General features: G+C 72.1%; 2 protein-coding genes and 2 pseudogenes across 2 annotated transcripts in view; 1 reads left to right on the forward strand and 3 right to left on the reverse strand.

The window, feature by feature from the left end:
- LOC132206342 (uncharacterized) overlaps positions 1-1,776 on the reverse strand; it is a 26,519-nt pseudogene extending 24,743 nt beyond the window's left edge.
- LOC125447537 (protein Dr1-like) overlaps positions 1-15,476 on the reverse strand; it is a 55,657-nt gene extending 40,181 nt beyond the window's left edge. The window contains exon 1 of the mRNA XM_048522008.1: positions 15,415-15,476. The gene's annotated coding sequence lies outside the window, so the exon portion shown is untranslated. The remainder of the gene's footprint in view (positions 1-15,414) is intronic.
- On the reverse strand, positions 6,214-7,427 carry LOC132206325 (uncharacterized; annotated as a pseudogene).
- An 872-nt stretch (positions 15,477-16,348) lies between the features above and the next one.
- Positions 16,349-16,634, forward strand: part of LOC125447545 (protein GPR107-like) — a 41,889-nt gene continuing 41,603 nt past the window's right edge. The window contains exon 1 of the mRNA XM_048522016.2: positions 16,349-16,454. Within this exon, the coding sequence (XP_048377973.1) occupies positions 16,365-16,454 (90 nt within the window). The 5' untranslated portion in view covers positions 16,349-16,364. The remainder of the gene's footprint in view (positions 16,455-16,634) is intronic.

A 16,634-nucleotide genomic window follows, 5' to 3' on the forward strand; every position in this document is an offset into this window, starting at 1 on the left:
GGGGAGTGCGTGGCGGAGTCGAGTGCGTGGCGGAGTCGAGTGCGTGGCGGAGTCGAGTGCGTGGCGGAGTCGAGTGCGTGGCGGAGTCGAGTGCGTGGCGGAGTCGAGTGCGTGGGGGGAGGGGAGGGGTGTGCGTGGGGGAGGGGAGGGGAGGGGTGTGCGTGGGGGAGGGGAGGGGAGTGCGTGGGGGAGGCGAGGGGAGTGCGTGGGGGAGGGGAGGGGAGTGCGTGGGGGAGGGGAGGGGAGTGCGTGGGGGAGGGGAGGGGAGTGCGTGGGGGAGGGGAGGGGAGTGCGTGGGGGAGGGGAGGGGAGTGCGTGGGGGAGGGGAGTGCGTGGGGGAGGGGGTGTCGAGTGTGTGGGGGAGGAGGAGGTCGAGTGTGTGGGGGGGAGTGCGTGGCGGAGGGGGAGTGCGTGGCGGAGGGGGAGGGGAGTACGTGGGGGAGTCGAGTGCGTCCGGGAGTCGAGTGCGTGGGGGAGGGGAAGTGCGTGGGGGAGGGGAAGTGCGTGGGGGAGGGGAAGTGCGTGGGGGAGGGGAAGTGCGTGGGGGAGGGGAAGTGCGTGGGGGAGTCGAGTGCGTGGGGGAGTCGAGTGCGTGGGGGAGGGGTGTGCGTGGGGGAGGGGTGTGCGTGGGGGAGGGGTGTGCGTGGGGAGGGGTGTGCGTGGGGGAGGGGTGTGCGTGGGGGAGGGGAAGTGCGTGGGGGAGGGGAAGTGCGTGGGGGAGGGGAAGTGCGTGGGGGAGGGGAGTGCGTTGGGGAGGGGAGTGCGTTGGGGAGGGGAGTGCGTTGGGGAGGGGAGTGCGTTGGGGAGGGGGAGGGGAGTGCGTGGGGGAGTCGACTGCGTGGCGGAGGGGAGTGCGTAGCGGAGGGGGAGTGCGTTGGGGAGGGGAAGTGCGTGGGGGAGGGGAAGTGCGTGGGGGAGGGGAAGTGCGTGGGGGAGGGGAAGTGCGTGGGGGAGGGGAGTGTGTGGGGGAGGGGAGTGCGTGGGGGAGGGGAGTGCGTGGGGGAGGGGGAGGGGAGTGCGTGGGAGAGGGGGAGGGGAGTGCGTGGGAGAGGGGGAGGGGAGTGCGTGGGAGAGGGGGAGGGGAGTGCGTGGCGGAGTCGAGTGCGTGGCGGAGTCGAGTGCGTGGCGGAGTCGAGTGCGTGGCGGAGTCGAGTGCGTGGCGGAGTCGAGTGCGTGGCGGAGTCGAGTGCGTGGCGGAGTCGAGTGCGTGGGGGGGAGGGGAGGGGTGTGCGTGGGGGAGGGGAGGGGAGGGGTGTGCGTGGGGGAGGGGAGGGGAGTGCGTGGGGGAGGCGAGGGGAGTGCGTGGGGGAGGGGAGGGGAGTGCGTGGGGGAGGGGAGGGGAATGCGTGGGGGAGGGGAGGGGAATGCGTGGGGGAGGGGAGGGGAGTGCGTGGGGGAGGGGAGGGGAGTGCGTGGGGGAGGGGAGTGCGTGGGGGAGGGGGAGTGTGGGGGAGTCGAGTGTGTGGGGGAGGGGGTGTCGAGTGTGTGGGGGAGGGGGAGTCGAGTGTGTGGGGGAGTGCGTGGCGGAGGGGGAGTGCGTGGCGGAGGGGGAGGGGAGTACGTGGGGGAGTCGAGTGCGTCCGGGAGTCGAGTGCGTGGGGGAGGGGAGTGCGTGGGGGAGGGGAGTGCGTGGGGGAGGGGAGTGCGTGGGGGAGGGGAGTGCGTGGGGAGGGGAGTGCGTGGGGGAGGGGAGTGCGTGGGGGAGGGGGAGTGCGTGGGGGAGGGGAGTGCGTGGGGGAGGGGAGTGCGTGGGGGAGGGGAGTGCGTGGGGGAGGGGGAGGGGAGTGCGTGGGGGAGGGGGAGGGGAGTGCGTGGGGGAGGGGGAGGGGAGTGCGTGGGGGAGGGGGAGGGGAGTGCGTGGGGGAGGGGGAGGGGAGTGCGTGGGGGAGGGGGGAGGGGGAGTGCGTGGGGGAGAGGGAGTGTGTGGGGGAGGGGAGTGCGTGGGGGAGACGGAGGGGTGTGCGTGGGGAGTACGTAGGGGAGTGGAGTGCGTGGCGGAGTGGAGTGCGTGGCGGAGTGGAGTGCGTGGCGGAGTGGAGTGCGTGGCGGAGTGGAGTGCGTGGCGGAGTCGAGTGCGTGGCGGAGTCGAGTGCGTGGCGGAGTCGAGTGCGTGGCGGAGTCGAGTGCGTGGCGGAGTCGAGTGCGTGCGGAGGGGAGGGGTGTGTGTGGGGGAGGGGAGGGGTGTGCGTGGGGGAGGGGAGGGGAGGGGTGTGCGTGGGGAGGGGAGGGGAGTGCGTGGGGGAGGGGAGGGGAGTGCGTGGGGGAGGGGAGTGCGTGGGGGAGGGGAGTGCGTGGGGGAGGGGAGTGCGTGGGGGAGGGGAGTGCGTGGGGGAGGGGAGTGCGTGGGGGAGTCGAGTGTGTGGGGGAGGGGGTGTCGAGTGTGTGGGGGAGGGGGAGTCGAGTGTGTGGGGGGAGGGGGAGTGCGTGGGGGAGGGGGAGTGCGTGGCGGAGGGGGAGTGCGTGGCGGAGGGGGAGTGCGTGGGGGAGGGGGAGTGCGTGGGGGAGGGGGAGGGGAGTACGTGGGGGAGTCGAGTGCGTCCGGGAGTCGAGTGCCTGGGGAGGGGAGGGGAGGGGAGTGCATGGGGGAGGGGGGGAGCGCGTGGGGGAGGGGGGAGTGCGTGGGGGAGGGGGGAGCGCGTGGGGGAGGGGGGGTAGGGCGTGGGGGAGGGGGGGAGCGCATGGGGGAGGGGGGGAGCGCATGGGGGAGGGGGGGGGAGCGCGTGGGGGAGGGAGGAGTCGAATGCGTCGGGGAGTCGAGTGCGTTGGGGGGAGGGGTTGAGCGCGTGGGGGTGGGGTCGAGCGCTGGAGGGGGGGGGGGGGGGGGTCGAGTGGAGTGCGTCCGGGAGTCCAGTGCATCGGGGGGTCGGGCGCGTCGGGGGGTCGGGCGCGTGGGGGAGGGGACTGCGTGGGGGAGGGGAGTGCGTTGGGGAGGGGAGTGCGTTGGGGAGGGGAGTGCGTTGGGGAGGGGAGTGCGTTGGGGAGGGGGAGGGGAGTGCGTGGGGGAGTCGACTGCGTGGCGGAGGGGAGTGCGTAGCGGAGGGGGAGTGCGTTGGGGAGGGGAAGTGCGTGGAGGAGGGGAAGTGCGTGGGGGAGGGGAAGTGCGTGGAGGAGGGGAAGTGCGTGGGGGAGGGGAAGTGCGTGGGGGAGGGGAAGTGCGTGGGGGAGGGGAAGTGCGTGGGGGAGGGGAAGTGCGTGGGGGAGGGGAAGTGCGTGGGGGAGGGGAAGTGCGTGGGGGAGGGGAAGTGCGTGGGGGAGGGGAAGTGCGTGGGGGAGGGGAAGTGCGTGGGGGAGTCGAGTGCGTCCGGGAGTCGAGTGCGTGGGGGAGGGGTGTGCGTGGGGGAGGGGTGTGCGTGGGGGAGGGGTGTGCGTGGGGGAGGGGTGTGCGTGGGGGAGGGGTGTGCGTGGGGGAGGGGAAGTGCGTGGGGGAGGGGAAGTGCGTGGGGGAGGGGAAGTGCGTGGGGGAGGGGAAGTGCGTGGGGGAGGGGAAGTGCGTGGGGGAGGGGAAGTGCGTGGGGGAGGGGAAGTGCGTGGGGGAGGGGAAGTGCGTGGGGGAGGGGAAGTGCGTTGGGGAGGGGAGTGCGTTGGGGAGGGGAGTGCGTTGGGGAGGGGAGTGCGTTGGGGAGGGGAGTGCGTTGGGGAGGGGAGTGCGTTGGGGAGGGGGAGGGGAGTGCGTGGGGGAGTCGACTGCGTGGTGGAGGGGAGTGCGTAGCGGAGGGGGAGTGCGTTGGGGAGGGGAAGTGCGTGGAGGAGGGGAAGTGCGTGGGGGAGGGGAAGTGCGTGGGGGAGGGGAAGTGCGTGGGGGAGGGGAAGTGCGTGGGGGAGGGGAAGTGCGTGGGGGAGGGGAAGTGCGTGGGGGAGGGGAAGTGCGTGGGGGAGGGGAAGTGCGTCCGGGAGTCGAGTGCGTGGGGGAGGGGAGTGCGTGGGGGAGGGGAGTGCGTGGGGGAGGGGAGTGCGTGGGGGAGGGGAGTGCGTGGGGGAGGGGAGTGCGTGGGGGAGGGGAGTGCGTGGGGGAGGGGAGTGCGTGGGGGAGGGGAGTGCGTGGGGGAGGGGGAGGGGAGTGCGTGGGGGAGGGGGAGGGGAGTGCGTGGGGGAGGGGAGAGCGTGGGGGAGGGGAGTGCGTGGGGGAGACGGAGGGGTGTGCGTGGGGAGTGCGTGGCGGAGTGGAGTGCGTGGCGGAGTGGAGTGCGTGGCGGAGTCGAGTGCGTGGCGGAGTCGAGTGCGTGGCGGAGTCGAGTGCGTGGCGGAGTCGAGTGCGTGGCGGAGTCGAGTGCGTGGCGGAGTCGAGTGCGTGGGGGGGAGGGGAGGGGTGTGCGTGGGGGAGGGGAGGGGAGGGGTGTGCGTGGGGGAGGGGAGGGGAGTGCGTGGGGGAGGCGAGGGGAGTGCGTGGGGGAGGGGAGGGGAGTGCGTGGGGGAGGGGAGGGGAGTGCGTGGGGGAGGGGAGGGGAGTGCGTGGGGGAGGGGAGTGCGTGGGGGAGGGGGAGTGTGGGGGAGTCGAGTGTGTGGGGGAGGGGGTGTCGAGTGTGTGGGGGAGGGGGAGTCGAGTGTGTGGGGGGAGTGCGTGGCGGAGGGGGAGTGCGTGGCGGAGGGGGAGGGGAGTACGTGGGGGAGTCGAGTGCGTCCGGGAGTCGAGTGCGTGGGGGAGGGGAGTGCGTGGGGGAGGGGAGTGCGTGGGGGAGGGGAGTGCGTGGGGGAGGGGAGTGCGTGGGGGAGGGGAGTGCGTGGGGGGAGGGGAGTGCGTGGGGGAGGGGAGTGCGTGGGGGAGGGGGAGTGCGTGGGGGAGGGGAGTGCGTGGGGGAGGGGAGTGCGTGGGGGAGGGGAGTGCGTGGGGGAGGGGAGTGCGTGGGGGAGGGGAGTGCGTGGGGGAGGGGGAGGGGAGTGCGTGGGGGAGGGGGAGGGGAGTGCGTGGGGGGAGGGGGAGGGGGAGTGCGTGGGGGAGGGGGGAGGGGGAGTGCGTGGGGGGAGAGGGAGTGTGTGGGGGAGGGGAGTGCGTGGGGGAGACGGAGGGGTGTGCGTGGGGAGTACGTAGGGGAGTGGAGTGCGTGGCGGAGTGGAGTGCGTGGCGGAGTGGAGTGCGTGGCGGAGTGGAGTGCGTGGCGGAGTCGAGTGCGTGGCGGAGTCGAGTGCGTGGCGGAGTCGAGTGCGTGGCGGAGTCGAGTGCGTGGCGGAGTCGAGTGCGTGGCGGAGTCGAGTGCGTGGCGGAGTCGAGTGCGTGGCGGAGTCGAGTGCGTGCGGAGGGGAGGGGTGTGTGTGGGGGAGGGGAGGGGTGTGCGTGGGGGAGGGGAGGGGAGGGGTGTGCGTGGGGGAGGGGAGGGGAGTGCGTGGGGGAGGGGAGGGGAGTGCGTGGGGGAGGGGAGGGGAGTGCGTGGGGGAGGGGAGTGCGTGGGGGAGGGAGTGCGTGGGGGAGGGGGAGTGTGGGGGAGTCGAGTGTGTGGGGGAGGGGGTGTCGAGTGTGTGGGGGAGGGGGTGTCGAGTGTGTGGGGGAGGGGGAGTCGAGTGTGTGGGGGAGGGGGAGTGCGTGGGGGAGGGGGGAGTGCGTGGCGGAGGGGGGAGTGCGTGGCGGAGGGGGAGTGCGTGGCGGAGGGGGAGTGCGTGGGGGAGGGGGAGTGCGTGGGGGAGGGGGAGGGGAGTACGTGGGGGAGTCGAGTGCGTCCGGGAGTCGAGTGCCTGGGGAGGGGAGGGGAGGGGAGTGCGTGGGGGGAGGGGGGGAGCGCGTGGGGGAGGGGGGAGTGCGTGGGGGAGGGGGGAGCGCGTGGGGGAGGGGGGGAGCGCATGGGGGAGGGGGGGAGCGCATGGGGGAGGGGGGGGGAGCGCGTGGGGGAGGGAGGAGTCGAATGCGTCGGGGAGTCGAGTGCGTTGGGGGGAGGGGTTGAGCGCGTGGGGGTGGGGTCGAGCGCTGGAGGGGGGGGGGGGGGTCGAGTGGAGTGCGTCCGGGAGTCCAGTGCATCGGGGGGTCGGGCGCGTCGGGGGGTCGGGCGCGTGGGGGAGGGGACTGCGTGGGGGAGGGGAGTGCGTTGGGGAGGGGAGTGCGTTGGGGAGGGGAGTGCGTTGGGGAGGGGAGTGCGTTGGGGAGGGGGAGGGGAGTGCGTGGGGGAGTCGACTGCGTGGCGGAGGGGAGTGCGTAGCGGAGGGGGAGTGCGTTGGGGAGGGGAAGTGCGTGGAGGAGGGGAAGTGCGTGGGGGAGGGGAAGTGCGTGGGGGAGGGGAAGTGCGTGGGGGAGGGGGAAGTGCGTGGGGGAGGGGAAGTGCGTGGGGGAGGGGAAGTGCGTGGGGGAGGGGAAGTGCGTGGGGGAGGGGAAGTGCGTGGGGGAGGGGAAGTGCGTGGGGGAGTCGAGTGCGTCCGGGAGTCGAGTGCGTGGGGGAGGGGTGTGCGTGGGGGAGGGGTGTGCGTGGGGGAGGGGTGTGCGTGGGGGAGGGGAAGTGCGTGGGGGAGGGGAAGTGCGTGGGGGAGGGGAAGTGCGTGGGGGAGGGGAAGTGCGTGGGGGAGGGGAAGTGCGTGGGGGAGGGGAAGTGCGTGGGGAGGGGAAGTGCGTGGGGGAGGGGAAGTGCGTGGGGGAGGGGAAGTGCGTTGGGGAGGGGAGTGCGTTGGGGAGGGGAGTGCGTTGGGGAGGGGAGTGCGTTGGGGAGGGGGAGGGGAGTGCGTGGGGGAGTCGACTGCGTGGTGGAGGGGAGTGCGTAGCGGAGGGGGAGTGCGTTGGGGAGGGGAAGTGCGTGGAGGAGGGGAAGTGCGTGGGGGAGGGGAAGTGCGTGGGGGAGGGGAAGTGCGTGGGGGAGGGGAAGTGCGTGGGGGAGGGGAAGTGCGTCCGGGAGTCGAGTGCGTGGGGGAGGGGAGTGCGTGGGGGAGGGGAGTGCGTGGGGGAGGGGAGTGCGTGGGGGAGGGGAGTGCGTGGGGGAGGGGAGTGCGTGGGGGAGGGGGAGGGGAGTGCGTGGGGGAGGGGGAGTGCGTGGGGGGAGGGGGTGTGCGTGGGGGAGGGGGGAGTGCGTGGGGGAGGGGGAGGGGTGTGCGTGGGGGAGACGGAGGGGTGTGCGCGGGGGAGGGGGAGTGCGTGGGGAGTACGTAGGGGAGTGGAGTGCGTGGCGGAGTCGAGTGCGTGGCGGAGTCGAGTGCGTGGCGGAGTCGAGTGCATGGCGGAGTCGAGTGCATGGCGGAGTCGAGTGCATGGCGGAGTCGAGTGCGTGGCGGAGTCGAGTGCGTGGCGGAGGGCAGGGGTGTGCGTGGGGGAGGGGAGAGCGTGGGGGAGGGGGAGAGCGTGGGGGAGGGGGAGAGCGTGGGGGAGGGGAGAGCGTGGGGGAGGGGAGAGCGTGGGGGAGGGGAGAGCGTGGGGGAGGGGAGAGCGTGGGGGAGGGGAGAGCGTGGGGGAGGGGGAGTCGAGTGTGTGCGGGAGGGGGGAGTCGAGTGTGTGGGGGAGGGGGAGTCGAGTGTGTGGGGGAGGGGGAGTCGAGTGTGTGGGGGAAGGGAGTGCGTGGCGGAGGGGGAGTGCGTGGCGGAGGGGGAGTGCGTGGCGGAGGGGGAGGGGAGTACGTGGGGGAGGGGGAGGGGAGCGCGTGGGGGAGGGGGAGCGTGTGGGGGAGGGGAGTGCGTGGGGGAGACGGAGGGGTGTGCGTGGGGAGTGCGTGGCGGAGTGGAGTGCGTGGCGGAGTCGAGTGCGTGGCGGAGTCGAGTGCGTGGCGGAGTCGAGTGCGTGGCGGAGTCGAGTGCGTGGCGGAGTCGAGTGCGTGGCGGAGTCGAGTGCGTGGCGGAGTCGAGTGCGTGGCGGAGTCGAGTGCGTGGGGGGGAGGGGAGGGGTGTGCGTGGGGGAGGGGAGGGGAGGGGTGTGCGTGGGGGAGGGGAGGGGAGTGCGTGGGGGAGGCGAGGGGAGTGCGTGGGGGAGGCGAGGGGAGTGCGTGGGGGAGGCGAGGGGGAGTGCGTGGGGGAGGCGAGGGGAGTGCGTGGGGGAGGGGAGGGGAGTGCGTGGGGGAGGCGAGGGGAGTGCGTGGGGGAGGCGAGGGGAGTGCGTGGGGGGAGGCGAGGGGAGTGCGTGGGGGAGGGGAGGGGAGTGCGTGGGGAGGGGGAGTGTGGGGGAGTCGAGTGTGTGGGGGAGGGGGTGTCGAGTGTGTGGGGGAGGGGGAGTCGAGTGTGTGGTGGGAGTGCGTGGCGGAGGGGGAGTGCGTGGCGGAGGGGGAGTGCGTGGCGGAGGGGGAGGGGAGTACGTGGGGGAGTCGAGTGCGTCCGGGAGTGGAGTGCGTGGGGGAGGGGAGTGCGTGGGGGAGGGGAGTGCGTGGGGGAGGGGAGTGCGTGGGGGAGGGGAGTGCGTGGGGGAGGGGAGTGCGTGGGGGAGGGGAGTGCGTGGGGGAGGGGAGTGCGTGGGGGAGGGGAGTGCGTGGGGGAGGGGAGTGCGTGGGGGGGAGGGGAGTGCGTGGGGGAGGGGAGTGCGTGGGAGAGGGGGAGGGGAGTGCGTGGGAGAGGGGGAGGGGAGTGCGTGGGGGAGGGGGAGGGGAGTGCGTGGGGGAGGGGGAGGGGATTGCGTGGGGGAGGGGGAGGGGAGTGCGTGGGGGAGGGGGAGGGGAGTGCGTGGGGGAGGGGAGTGCGTGGGGGAGGGGGAGGGGAGTGCGTGGGGGAGGGGGAGTGCGTGGGGGAGAGGGAGTGTGTGGGGGAGGGGAGTGCGTGGGGGAGACGGAGGGGTGTGCGTGGGGAGTACGTAGGGGAGTGGAGTGCGTGGCGGAGTCGAGTGCGTGGCGGAGTCGAGTGCGTGGCGGAGTCGAGTGCGTGGCGGAGTCGAGTGCGTGGCGGAGTCGAGTGCGTGGCGGAGGGGAGGGGTGTGTGTGGGGGAGGGGAGGGGTGTGCGTGGGGGAGGGGAGGTGAGGGGTGTGCGTGGGGGAGGGGAGGGGAGTGCGTGGGGGAGGCGAGGGGAGTGCGTGGGGGGGAGGGGAGGGGAGTGCGTGGGGGAGGGGGAGGGGAGTGCGTGGGGGAGGGGAGTGCGTGGGGGAGGGGAGTGCGTGGGGGACGGGAGTGCGTGGGGAGGGGAGTGCGTGGGAGTCGAGTGTGTGGGGGAGGGGGTGTCGAGTGTGTGGGGGAGGGGGAGTCGAGTGTGTGGGGGAGGGGGAGTCGAGTGTGTGGGGGAGGGGGAGTCGAGTGTGTGGGGGAGGGGGAGTGCGTGGGGGAGGGGGAGTGCGTGGCGGAGGGGGAGTGCGTGGCGGAGGGGGAGTGCGTGGCGGAGGGGGAGGGGAGTACGTGGGGGAGTCGAGTGCGTCCGGGAGTCGAGTGCCTGGGGAGGGGAGGGGAGGGGAGTGCGTGGGGGAGGGGGGAGCGCGTGGGGAGGCGGGGAGCGCGTGGGGGAGGGGGGTAGGGCGTGGGGGAGGGGGGTAGGGCGTGGGGGAGGGGGGTAGGGCGTGGGGGAGGGGGGGTAGGGCGTGGGGGAGGGGGGGGAGCGCGTGGGGGAGGGGGGAGTCGAATGCGTCGGGGAGTCGAGTGCGTTGGGGGGGGGGGGTTGAGCGCGTGGGGGTGGGGTCGAGCGCTGGAGGGGGGGGGGGGGGTCGAGTGGAGTGCGTCCGGGAGTCCAGTGCATCGGGGGGTCGGGCGCGTCGGGGGGTCGGGCGCGTGGGGGAGGGGACTGCGTGGGGGAGGGGAGTGCGTTGGGAGGGGAGTGCGTTGGGGAGGGGAGTGCGTTGGGGAGGGGGAGGGGGAGTGCGTGGGGGAGTCGACTGCGTGGCGGAGGGAGTGCGTAGCGGAGGGGGAGTGCGTTGGGGAGGGGAAGTGCGTGGAGGAGGGGAAGTGCGTGGAGGAGGGGAAGTGCGTGGGGGAGGGGAAGTGCGTGGGGGAGGGGAAGTGCGTGGGGGAGGGGAAGTGCGTGGGGGAGGGGAAGTGCGTGGGGGAGGGGAAGTGCGTCCGGGAGTCGAGTGCGTCCGGGAGTCGAGTGCCTGGGGGAGTCGAGTGCCTGGGGGAGTCGAGTGCGTGGGGGAGGGGTGTGCGTGGGGGAGGGGTGTGCGTGGGGGAGGGGTGTGCGTGGGGGAGGGGTGTGCGTGGGGAGGGGTGTGCGTGGGGGAGGGGAAGTGCGTGGGGGAGGGGAAGTGCGTGGGGGAGGGGAGTGCGTTGGGGAGGGGAGTGCGTTGGGGAGGGGAGTGCGTTGGGGAGGGGAGTGCGTTGGGGAGGGGGAGGGGAGTGCGTGGGGGAGTCGACTGCGTGGCGGAGGGGAGTGCGTAGCGGAGGGGGAGTGCGTTGGGGAGGGGAAGTGCGTGGAGGAGGGGAAGTGCGTGGGGGAGGGGAAGTGCGTGGGGGAGGGGAAGTGCGTCCGGGAGTCGAGTGCCTGGGGGAGTCGAGTGCGTGGGGGAGGGGTGTGCGTGGGGGAGGGGAGTGCGTGGGGGAGGGGAGTGCGTGGGGGAGGGGAGTGCGTGGGGGAGGGGGAGGGGAGTGCGTGGGGGAGGGGGAGTGCGTGGGGGAGGCGGAGTGCGTGGGGGAGGGGGAGTGCGTGGGGGAGACGGAGGGGTGTGCGTGGGGGAGACGGAGGGGTGTGCGCGGGGGAGGGGGAGTGCGTGGGGAGTACGTAGGGGAGTGGAGTGCGTGGCGGTGTGGAGTGCGTGGGGGAGTCGACTGCGTGGCGGAGGGGAGTGCGTAGCGGAGGGGGAGTGCGTTGGGGAGGGGAAGTGCGTGGAGGAGGGGAAGTGCGTGGGGGAGGGGAAGTGCGTGGGGGAGGGGAAGTGCGTGGGGGAGGGGAAGTGCGTGGGGGAGGGGAAGTGCGTCCGGGAGTCGAGTGCCTGGGGGAGTCGAGTGCGTGGGGGAGGGGTGTGCGTGGGGGAGGGGAGTGCGTGGGGGAGGGGAGTGCGTGGGGGAGGGGAGTGCGTGGGGGAGGGGGAGGGGAGTGCGTGGGGGAGGGGGAGTGCGTGGGGGAGGCGGAGTGCGTGGGGGAGGGGGAGTGCGTGGGGGAGACGGAGGGGTGTGCGTGGGGGAGACGGAGGGGTGTGCGCGGGGGAGGGGGAGTGCGTGGGGAGTACGTAGGGGAGTGGAGTGCGTGGCGGTGTGGAGTGCGTGGCGGAGTCGAGTGCGTGGCGGAGTCGAGTGCGTGGCGGAGTCGAGTGCGTGGCGGAGTCGAGTGCGTGGCGGAGTCGAGTGCGTGGCGGAGTCAAGTGCGTGGCGGAGGGCAGGGGTGTGCGTGGGGGAGGGAGAGCGTGGGGGAGGGGAGAGCGTGGGGGAGGGGAGAGCGTGGGGGAGGGGAGAGCGTGGGGGAGGGGGAGTCGAGTGTGTGGGGGAGGGGGAGTCGAGTGTGTGGGGGAAGGGAGTGCGTGGGGGAGGGGGAGTGCGTGGCGGAGGGGGAGTGCGTGGCGGAGGGGGAGTGCGTGGCGGAGGGGGAGGGAGTACGTGGGGGAGTCGAGTGCGTCCGGGAGTCGAGTGCGTAGGGGAGGGGAGGGGAGGGGAGTGCGTGGGGGAGGGGAGTGCGTGGGGGAGGGGAGTGCGTGGGAGAGGGGGAGGGGAGTGCGTGGGGGAGGGGGAGGGGAGTGCGTGGGGGAGGGGAGTGCCTGGGGGAGGGGGAGGGGCGTGCATGGGGGAGGGGGAGAGTGTGGGGGAGGGGAGTGCGTGGGGGAGACGGAGTGGTGTGCGTGGGGAGTACGTAGGGGAGTGGAGTGCGTGGCGGAGTCGAGCGCGTCCGGGAGTCGAGTGCGTGGCGGAGTCGAGTGCGTGGCGGAGTCGAGTGCGTGGGGAGGGGAGGGGTGTGCGTGGGGGAGGGGAGGGGTGTGCGTGGGGGAGGGGAGGGGAGTGCGTGGGGGAGGGGAGGGGAGTGCGTGGGGGAGGGGAGTGCGTTGGAGGGGTTGTCGAGTGTGTGGGGGAGGGGAGGGGTGTGTGTGGGGGAGGGGAGGGGTGTGCGTGGGGGAGGGGAGGTGAGGGGTGTGCGTGGGGGAGGGGAGGGGAGTGCGTGGGGGAGGCGAGGGGAGTGCGTGGGGGAGGCGAGGGGAGTGCGTGGGGGAGGGGAGGGGAGTGCGTGGGGGAGGGGAGGGGAGTGCGTGGGGGAGGGGAGTGCGTGGGGGAGGGGAGTGCGTGGGGGACGGGAGTGCGTGGGGGAGGGGAGTGCGTGGGAGTCGAGTGTGTGGGGGAGGGGGTGTCGAGTGTGTGGGGGAGGGGGAGTCGAGTGTGTGGGGGAGGGGGAGTCGAGTGTGTGGGGGAGGGGGAGTCGAGTGTGTGGGGGAGGGGGAGTGCGTGGGGGAGGGGGGAGTGCGTGGCGGAGGGGGAGTGCGTGGCGGAGGGGGAGTGCGTGGCGGAGGGGGAGTGCGTGGCGGAGGGGGAGGGGAGTACGTGGGGGAGTCGAGTGCGTCCGGGAGTCGAGTGCCTGGGGAGGGGAGGGGAGGGGAGTGCGTGGGGGAGGGGGGGAGCGCGTGGGGGAGGCGGGAGCGCGTGGGGGAGGGGGGTAGGGCGTGGGGGAGGGGGGTAGGGCGTGGGGGAGGGGGGGGAGCGCGTGGGGGAGGGGGGAGTCGAATGCGTCGGGGAGTCGAGTGCGTTGGGGGGGGGGGTTGAGCGCGTGGGGGTGGGGTCGAGCGCTGGAGGGGGGGGGGGGGGTCGAGTGGAGTGCGTCCGGGAGTCCAGTGCATCGGGGGGTCGGGCGCGTCGGGGGGTCGGGCGCGTGGGGGAGGGGACTGCGTGGGGGAGGGGAGTGCGTTGGGGGAGGGGAGTGCGTTGGGGAGGGGAGTGCGTTGGGGAGGGGAGTGCGTTGGGGAGGGGGAGGGGAGTGCGTGGGGGAGTCGACTGCGTGGCGGAGGGGAGTGCGTAGCGGAGGGGGAGTGCGTTGGGGAGGGGAAGTGCGTGGAGGAGGGGAAGTGCGTGGAGGAGGGGAAGTGCGTGGGGGAGGGGAAGTGCGTGGGGGAGGGGAAGTGCGTGGGGGAGGGGAAGTGCGTCCGGGAGTCGAGTGCGTCCGGGAGTCGAGTGCCTGGGGGAGTCGAGTGCCTGGGGGAGTCGAGTGCGTGGGGGAGGGGTGTGCGTGGGGGAGGGGTGTGCGTGGGGGAGGGGTGTGCGTGGGGGAGGGGTGTGCGTGGGGGAGGGGAAGTGCGTGGGGGAGGGGAGTGCGTTGGGGAGGGGAGTGCGTTGGGGAGGGGAGTGCGTTGGGGAGGGGAGTGCGTTGGGGAGGGGGAGGGGAGTGCGTGGGGGAGTCGACTGCGTGGCGGAGGGGAGTGCGTAGCGGAGGGGGAGTGCGTTGGGGAGGGGAAGTGCGTGGAGGAGGGGAAGTGCGTGGGGGAGGGGAAGTGCGTGGGGGAGGGGAAGTGCGTCCGGGAGTCGAGTGCCTGGGGGAGTCGAGTGCGTGGGGGAGGGGTGTGCGTGGGGGAGGGGAGTGCGTGGGGGAGGGGAGTGCGTGGGGGAGGGGAGTGCGTGGGGGAGGGGGAGGGGAGTGCGTGGGGGAGGGGGAGTGCGTGGGGGAGGCGGAGTGCGTGGGGGAGGGGGAGTGCGTGGGGGAGACGGAGGGGTGTGCGTGGGGGAGACGGAGGGGTGTGCGCGGGGGAGGGGGGAGTGCGTGGGGAGTACGTAGGGGAGTGGAGTGCGTGGCGGTGTGGAGTGCGTGGGGGAGTCGACTGCGTGGCGGAGGGGAGTGCGTAGCGGAGGGGGAGTGCGTTGGGGAGGGGAAGTGCGTGGAGGAGGGGAAGTGCGTGGGGGAGGGGAAGTGCGTGGGGGAGGGGAAGTGCGTGGGGGAGGGGAAGTGCGTGGGGGAGGGGAAGTGCGTGGGGGAGGGGAAGTGCGTCCGGGAGTCGAGTGCCTGGGGGAGTCGAGTGCGTGGGGGAGGGGTGTGCGTGGGGGAGGGGAGTGCGTGGGGGAGGGGAGTGCGTGGGGGAGGGGAGTGCGTGGGGGAGGGGGAGGGGAGTGCGTGGGGGAGGGGGAGTGCGTGGGGGAGGCGGAGTGCGTGGGGGAGGGGGAGTGCGTGGGGGAGGGGGAGTGCGTGGGGGAGACGGAGGGGTGTGCGTGGGGGAGACGGAGGGGTGTGCGCGGGGGAGGGGGAGTGCGTGGGGAGTACGTAGGGGAGTGGAGTGCGTGGCGGTGTGGAGTGCGTGGCGGAGTCGAGTGCGTGGCGGAGTCGAGTGCGTGGCGGAGTCGAGTGCGTGGCGGAGTCGAGTGCGTGGCGGAGTCGAGTGCGTGGCGGAGTCGAGTGCGTGGCGGAGGGCAGGGGTGTGCGTGGGGGAGGGGAGAGCGTGGGGGAGGGGAGAGCGTGGGGGAGGGGAGAGCGTGGGGGAGGGGAGAGCGTGGGGGAGGGGAGAGCGTGGGGGAGGGGGAGTCGAGTGTGTGGGGGAAGGGAGTGCGTGGGGGAGGGGGAGTGCGTGGCGGAGGGGGAGTGCGTGGCGGAGGGGGAGTGCGTGGCGGAGGGGGAGGGGAGTACGTGGGGGAGTCGAGTGCGTCCGGGAGTCGAGTGCGTAGGGGAGGGGAGGGGAGGGGAGTGCGTGGGGGAGGGGAGTGCGTGGGGGAGGGGAGTGCGTGGGAGAGGGGGAGGGGAGTGCGTGGGGGAGGGGGAGGGGAGTGCGTGGGGGAGGGGAGTGCCTGGGGGAGGGGGGAGGGGCGTGCATGGGGGAGGGGGAGAGTGTGGGGGAGGGGAGTGCGTGGGGAGACGGAGTGGTGTGCGTGGGGAGTACGTAGGGGAGTGGAGTGCGTGGCGGAGTCGAGCGCGTCCGGGAGTCGAGTGCGTGGCGGAGTCGAGCGCGTCCGGGAGTCGAGTGCGTGGCGGAGTCGAGTGCGTGGCGGAGTCGAGTGCGTGGGGAGGGGAGGGGTGTGCGTGGGGGAGGGGAGGGGTGTGCGTGGGGGAGGGGAGGGGTGTGCGTGGGGGAGGGGAGGGGAGTGCGTGGGGGGAGGGGAGGGGAGTGCGTGGGGGAGGGGAGTGCGTTGGAGGGGTTGTCGAGTGTGTGGGGGAAGGGAGTGCGTGGGGGAGGGGAAGGGAGTTCGTGGGGGAGGGGAAGGGAGTTCGTGGGGGAGGGGGAGGGGAGCGCGCGGGGGAGGGGGGAGGGGAGCGCGCGGGGGAGGGGGAGGGGAGAGCGCGGGGGAGGGGAGTGCGCGGGGGAGGGGAGTGCGCGGGGGAGGGGGAGTGCGCGGGGGAGGGGGAGGGGAGTGCGCGGGGGAGGGGAGTGTGCCGGGAGCGTGTGGGGGAGGGGGAGCGTGTGGGGGAGGGGGAGCGTGTGGGGGAGGGGAGTGCGCGGGGGAGGGGAGTGCGCGGGGGAGGGGAGTGCGCGGGGAGTGTGTGGGGGAGGGGGAGTGTGTGGGGGAGGGGGAGTGCGTGGGGAGGGGGACGGTATGAGTGGGGGAGGGGGGACGGTATGAGTTGGGGAGGAAGGTCGGTCAATGGGGAGAGGAGGGGGGCGGACGGGGCTGCGAGGGCGGAGGGTACAGCCAGTCCTCCTTCGTTCCCTCCACGGACTGACCGCCCTGACTGAGTGTGGGTTCAATGATCGACACTGAACCTCCACCCCCCGCCGCATCTTTTACCATTTTCGTCTTCACGCTCTTTCACTCCACTGACTCCTCCATCTCCACCGGAAGTTTCCGCCAGCGCCGTTTCCGTTTCCAGGGGCAACGGGTTTTTACAAACACGACCTTTTGCCTTTTAACATCTTTATGATTTGTCTCATTTTGCTTCTTTTAATATTTTGAGAATTTATTCAAAATAACAAACATAGAAAAGAACTCGCTTTTGCCTGCTGCATTCTGGGAGTTGTAGTTTATCAGTGTTCAATCGGAAATAAAATGAGAAAGTAATAACAATGCATTGCTTTAAGATCATTTTTAAACCTCAAGCTGGTTTAACTGTATAATTTAAATAAAAAGTGCTTCTTGAGGAACTGGCGCGCTACGATTTCTGGGAATTGTAGTCTATCTCAACGTATGTTGTTTACCTAACAGTAAATTGGATTTCCAGAGTTAATGTCTTTGTCTTTTTACTTATGTTTCAAAATATAATAAAAAGCTATTTTCTTAAACCGTTTATCTTTTCTTCATGCACAACTGCTCCTTTTAGGGCCGGTCCAGACTGAGCACCAGCCTTTCGATTGGTGGTTGCTGTCGTTTGTGTACAAAGTGTTCGGTTGCAGTTGGTCAGTCCATCGAGACAACGATTGGTTAAAATCATCCGTCAATCTCAGCATCTGAACTATGTTTGGTCGGTTGGCCTATCTATCAAACGGAGGCTGCATCGTTCATTGGTGAACACGGCTGCCCATCACAGACCGTGTCTTGCGGTTGCTCAACGTCCGTCAACAAGGTACATTGGTCACCGTATATTGGTATATTGGGCCGTCAATCATTTACTCCGTGCTGTGATTGGACAAACCTTAAGGAAGTGTTCACCGCTGATTGGCCTATCCATCTGTCAGTTGCATAGGGCGGTGCTCGTGTGACTGCCCTCCCGCCCCTCCGCCGCGGCTGCTTCCGGTTGTGTGATGATGGCTGGGAGAGGAGGCTGGCCTGTGCCGCTGTTTCTCCTGTTCGTCGTCGGGGCTTCCGCACGGATCCACCACCTCACCCTCAAGGTAAGCGGCGCCTGTAGCTCGGGGGAGTGGGTGGCTGGGTTGCCAGTGCGCTTGGGGGATACCCCCCAACCCCCCAACCTCCCAACCTCCCAACCTCGCCTTCGGGCTCTGGTGGTCTCCTCTTCCCCCTTTGGCCTCAGGGTCTGTGAGGTGTTCACACCGTGGCCGTCCCCAGTTGCC

Source organism: Stegostoma tigrinum, chromosome 35 (assembly GCF_030684315.1).
Source record: "Stegostoma tigrinum isolate sSteTig4 chromosome 35, sSteTig4.hap1, whole genome shotgun sequence".
In the NCBI taxonomy this organism is placed as follows: Eukaryota; Metazoa; Chordata; class Chondrichthyes; order Orectolobiformes; family Stegostomatidae; genus Stegostoma; species Stegostoma tigrinum.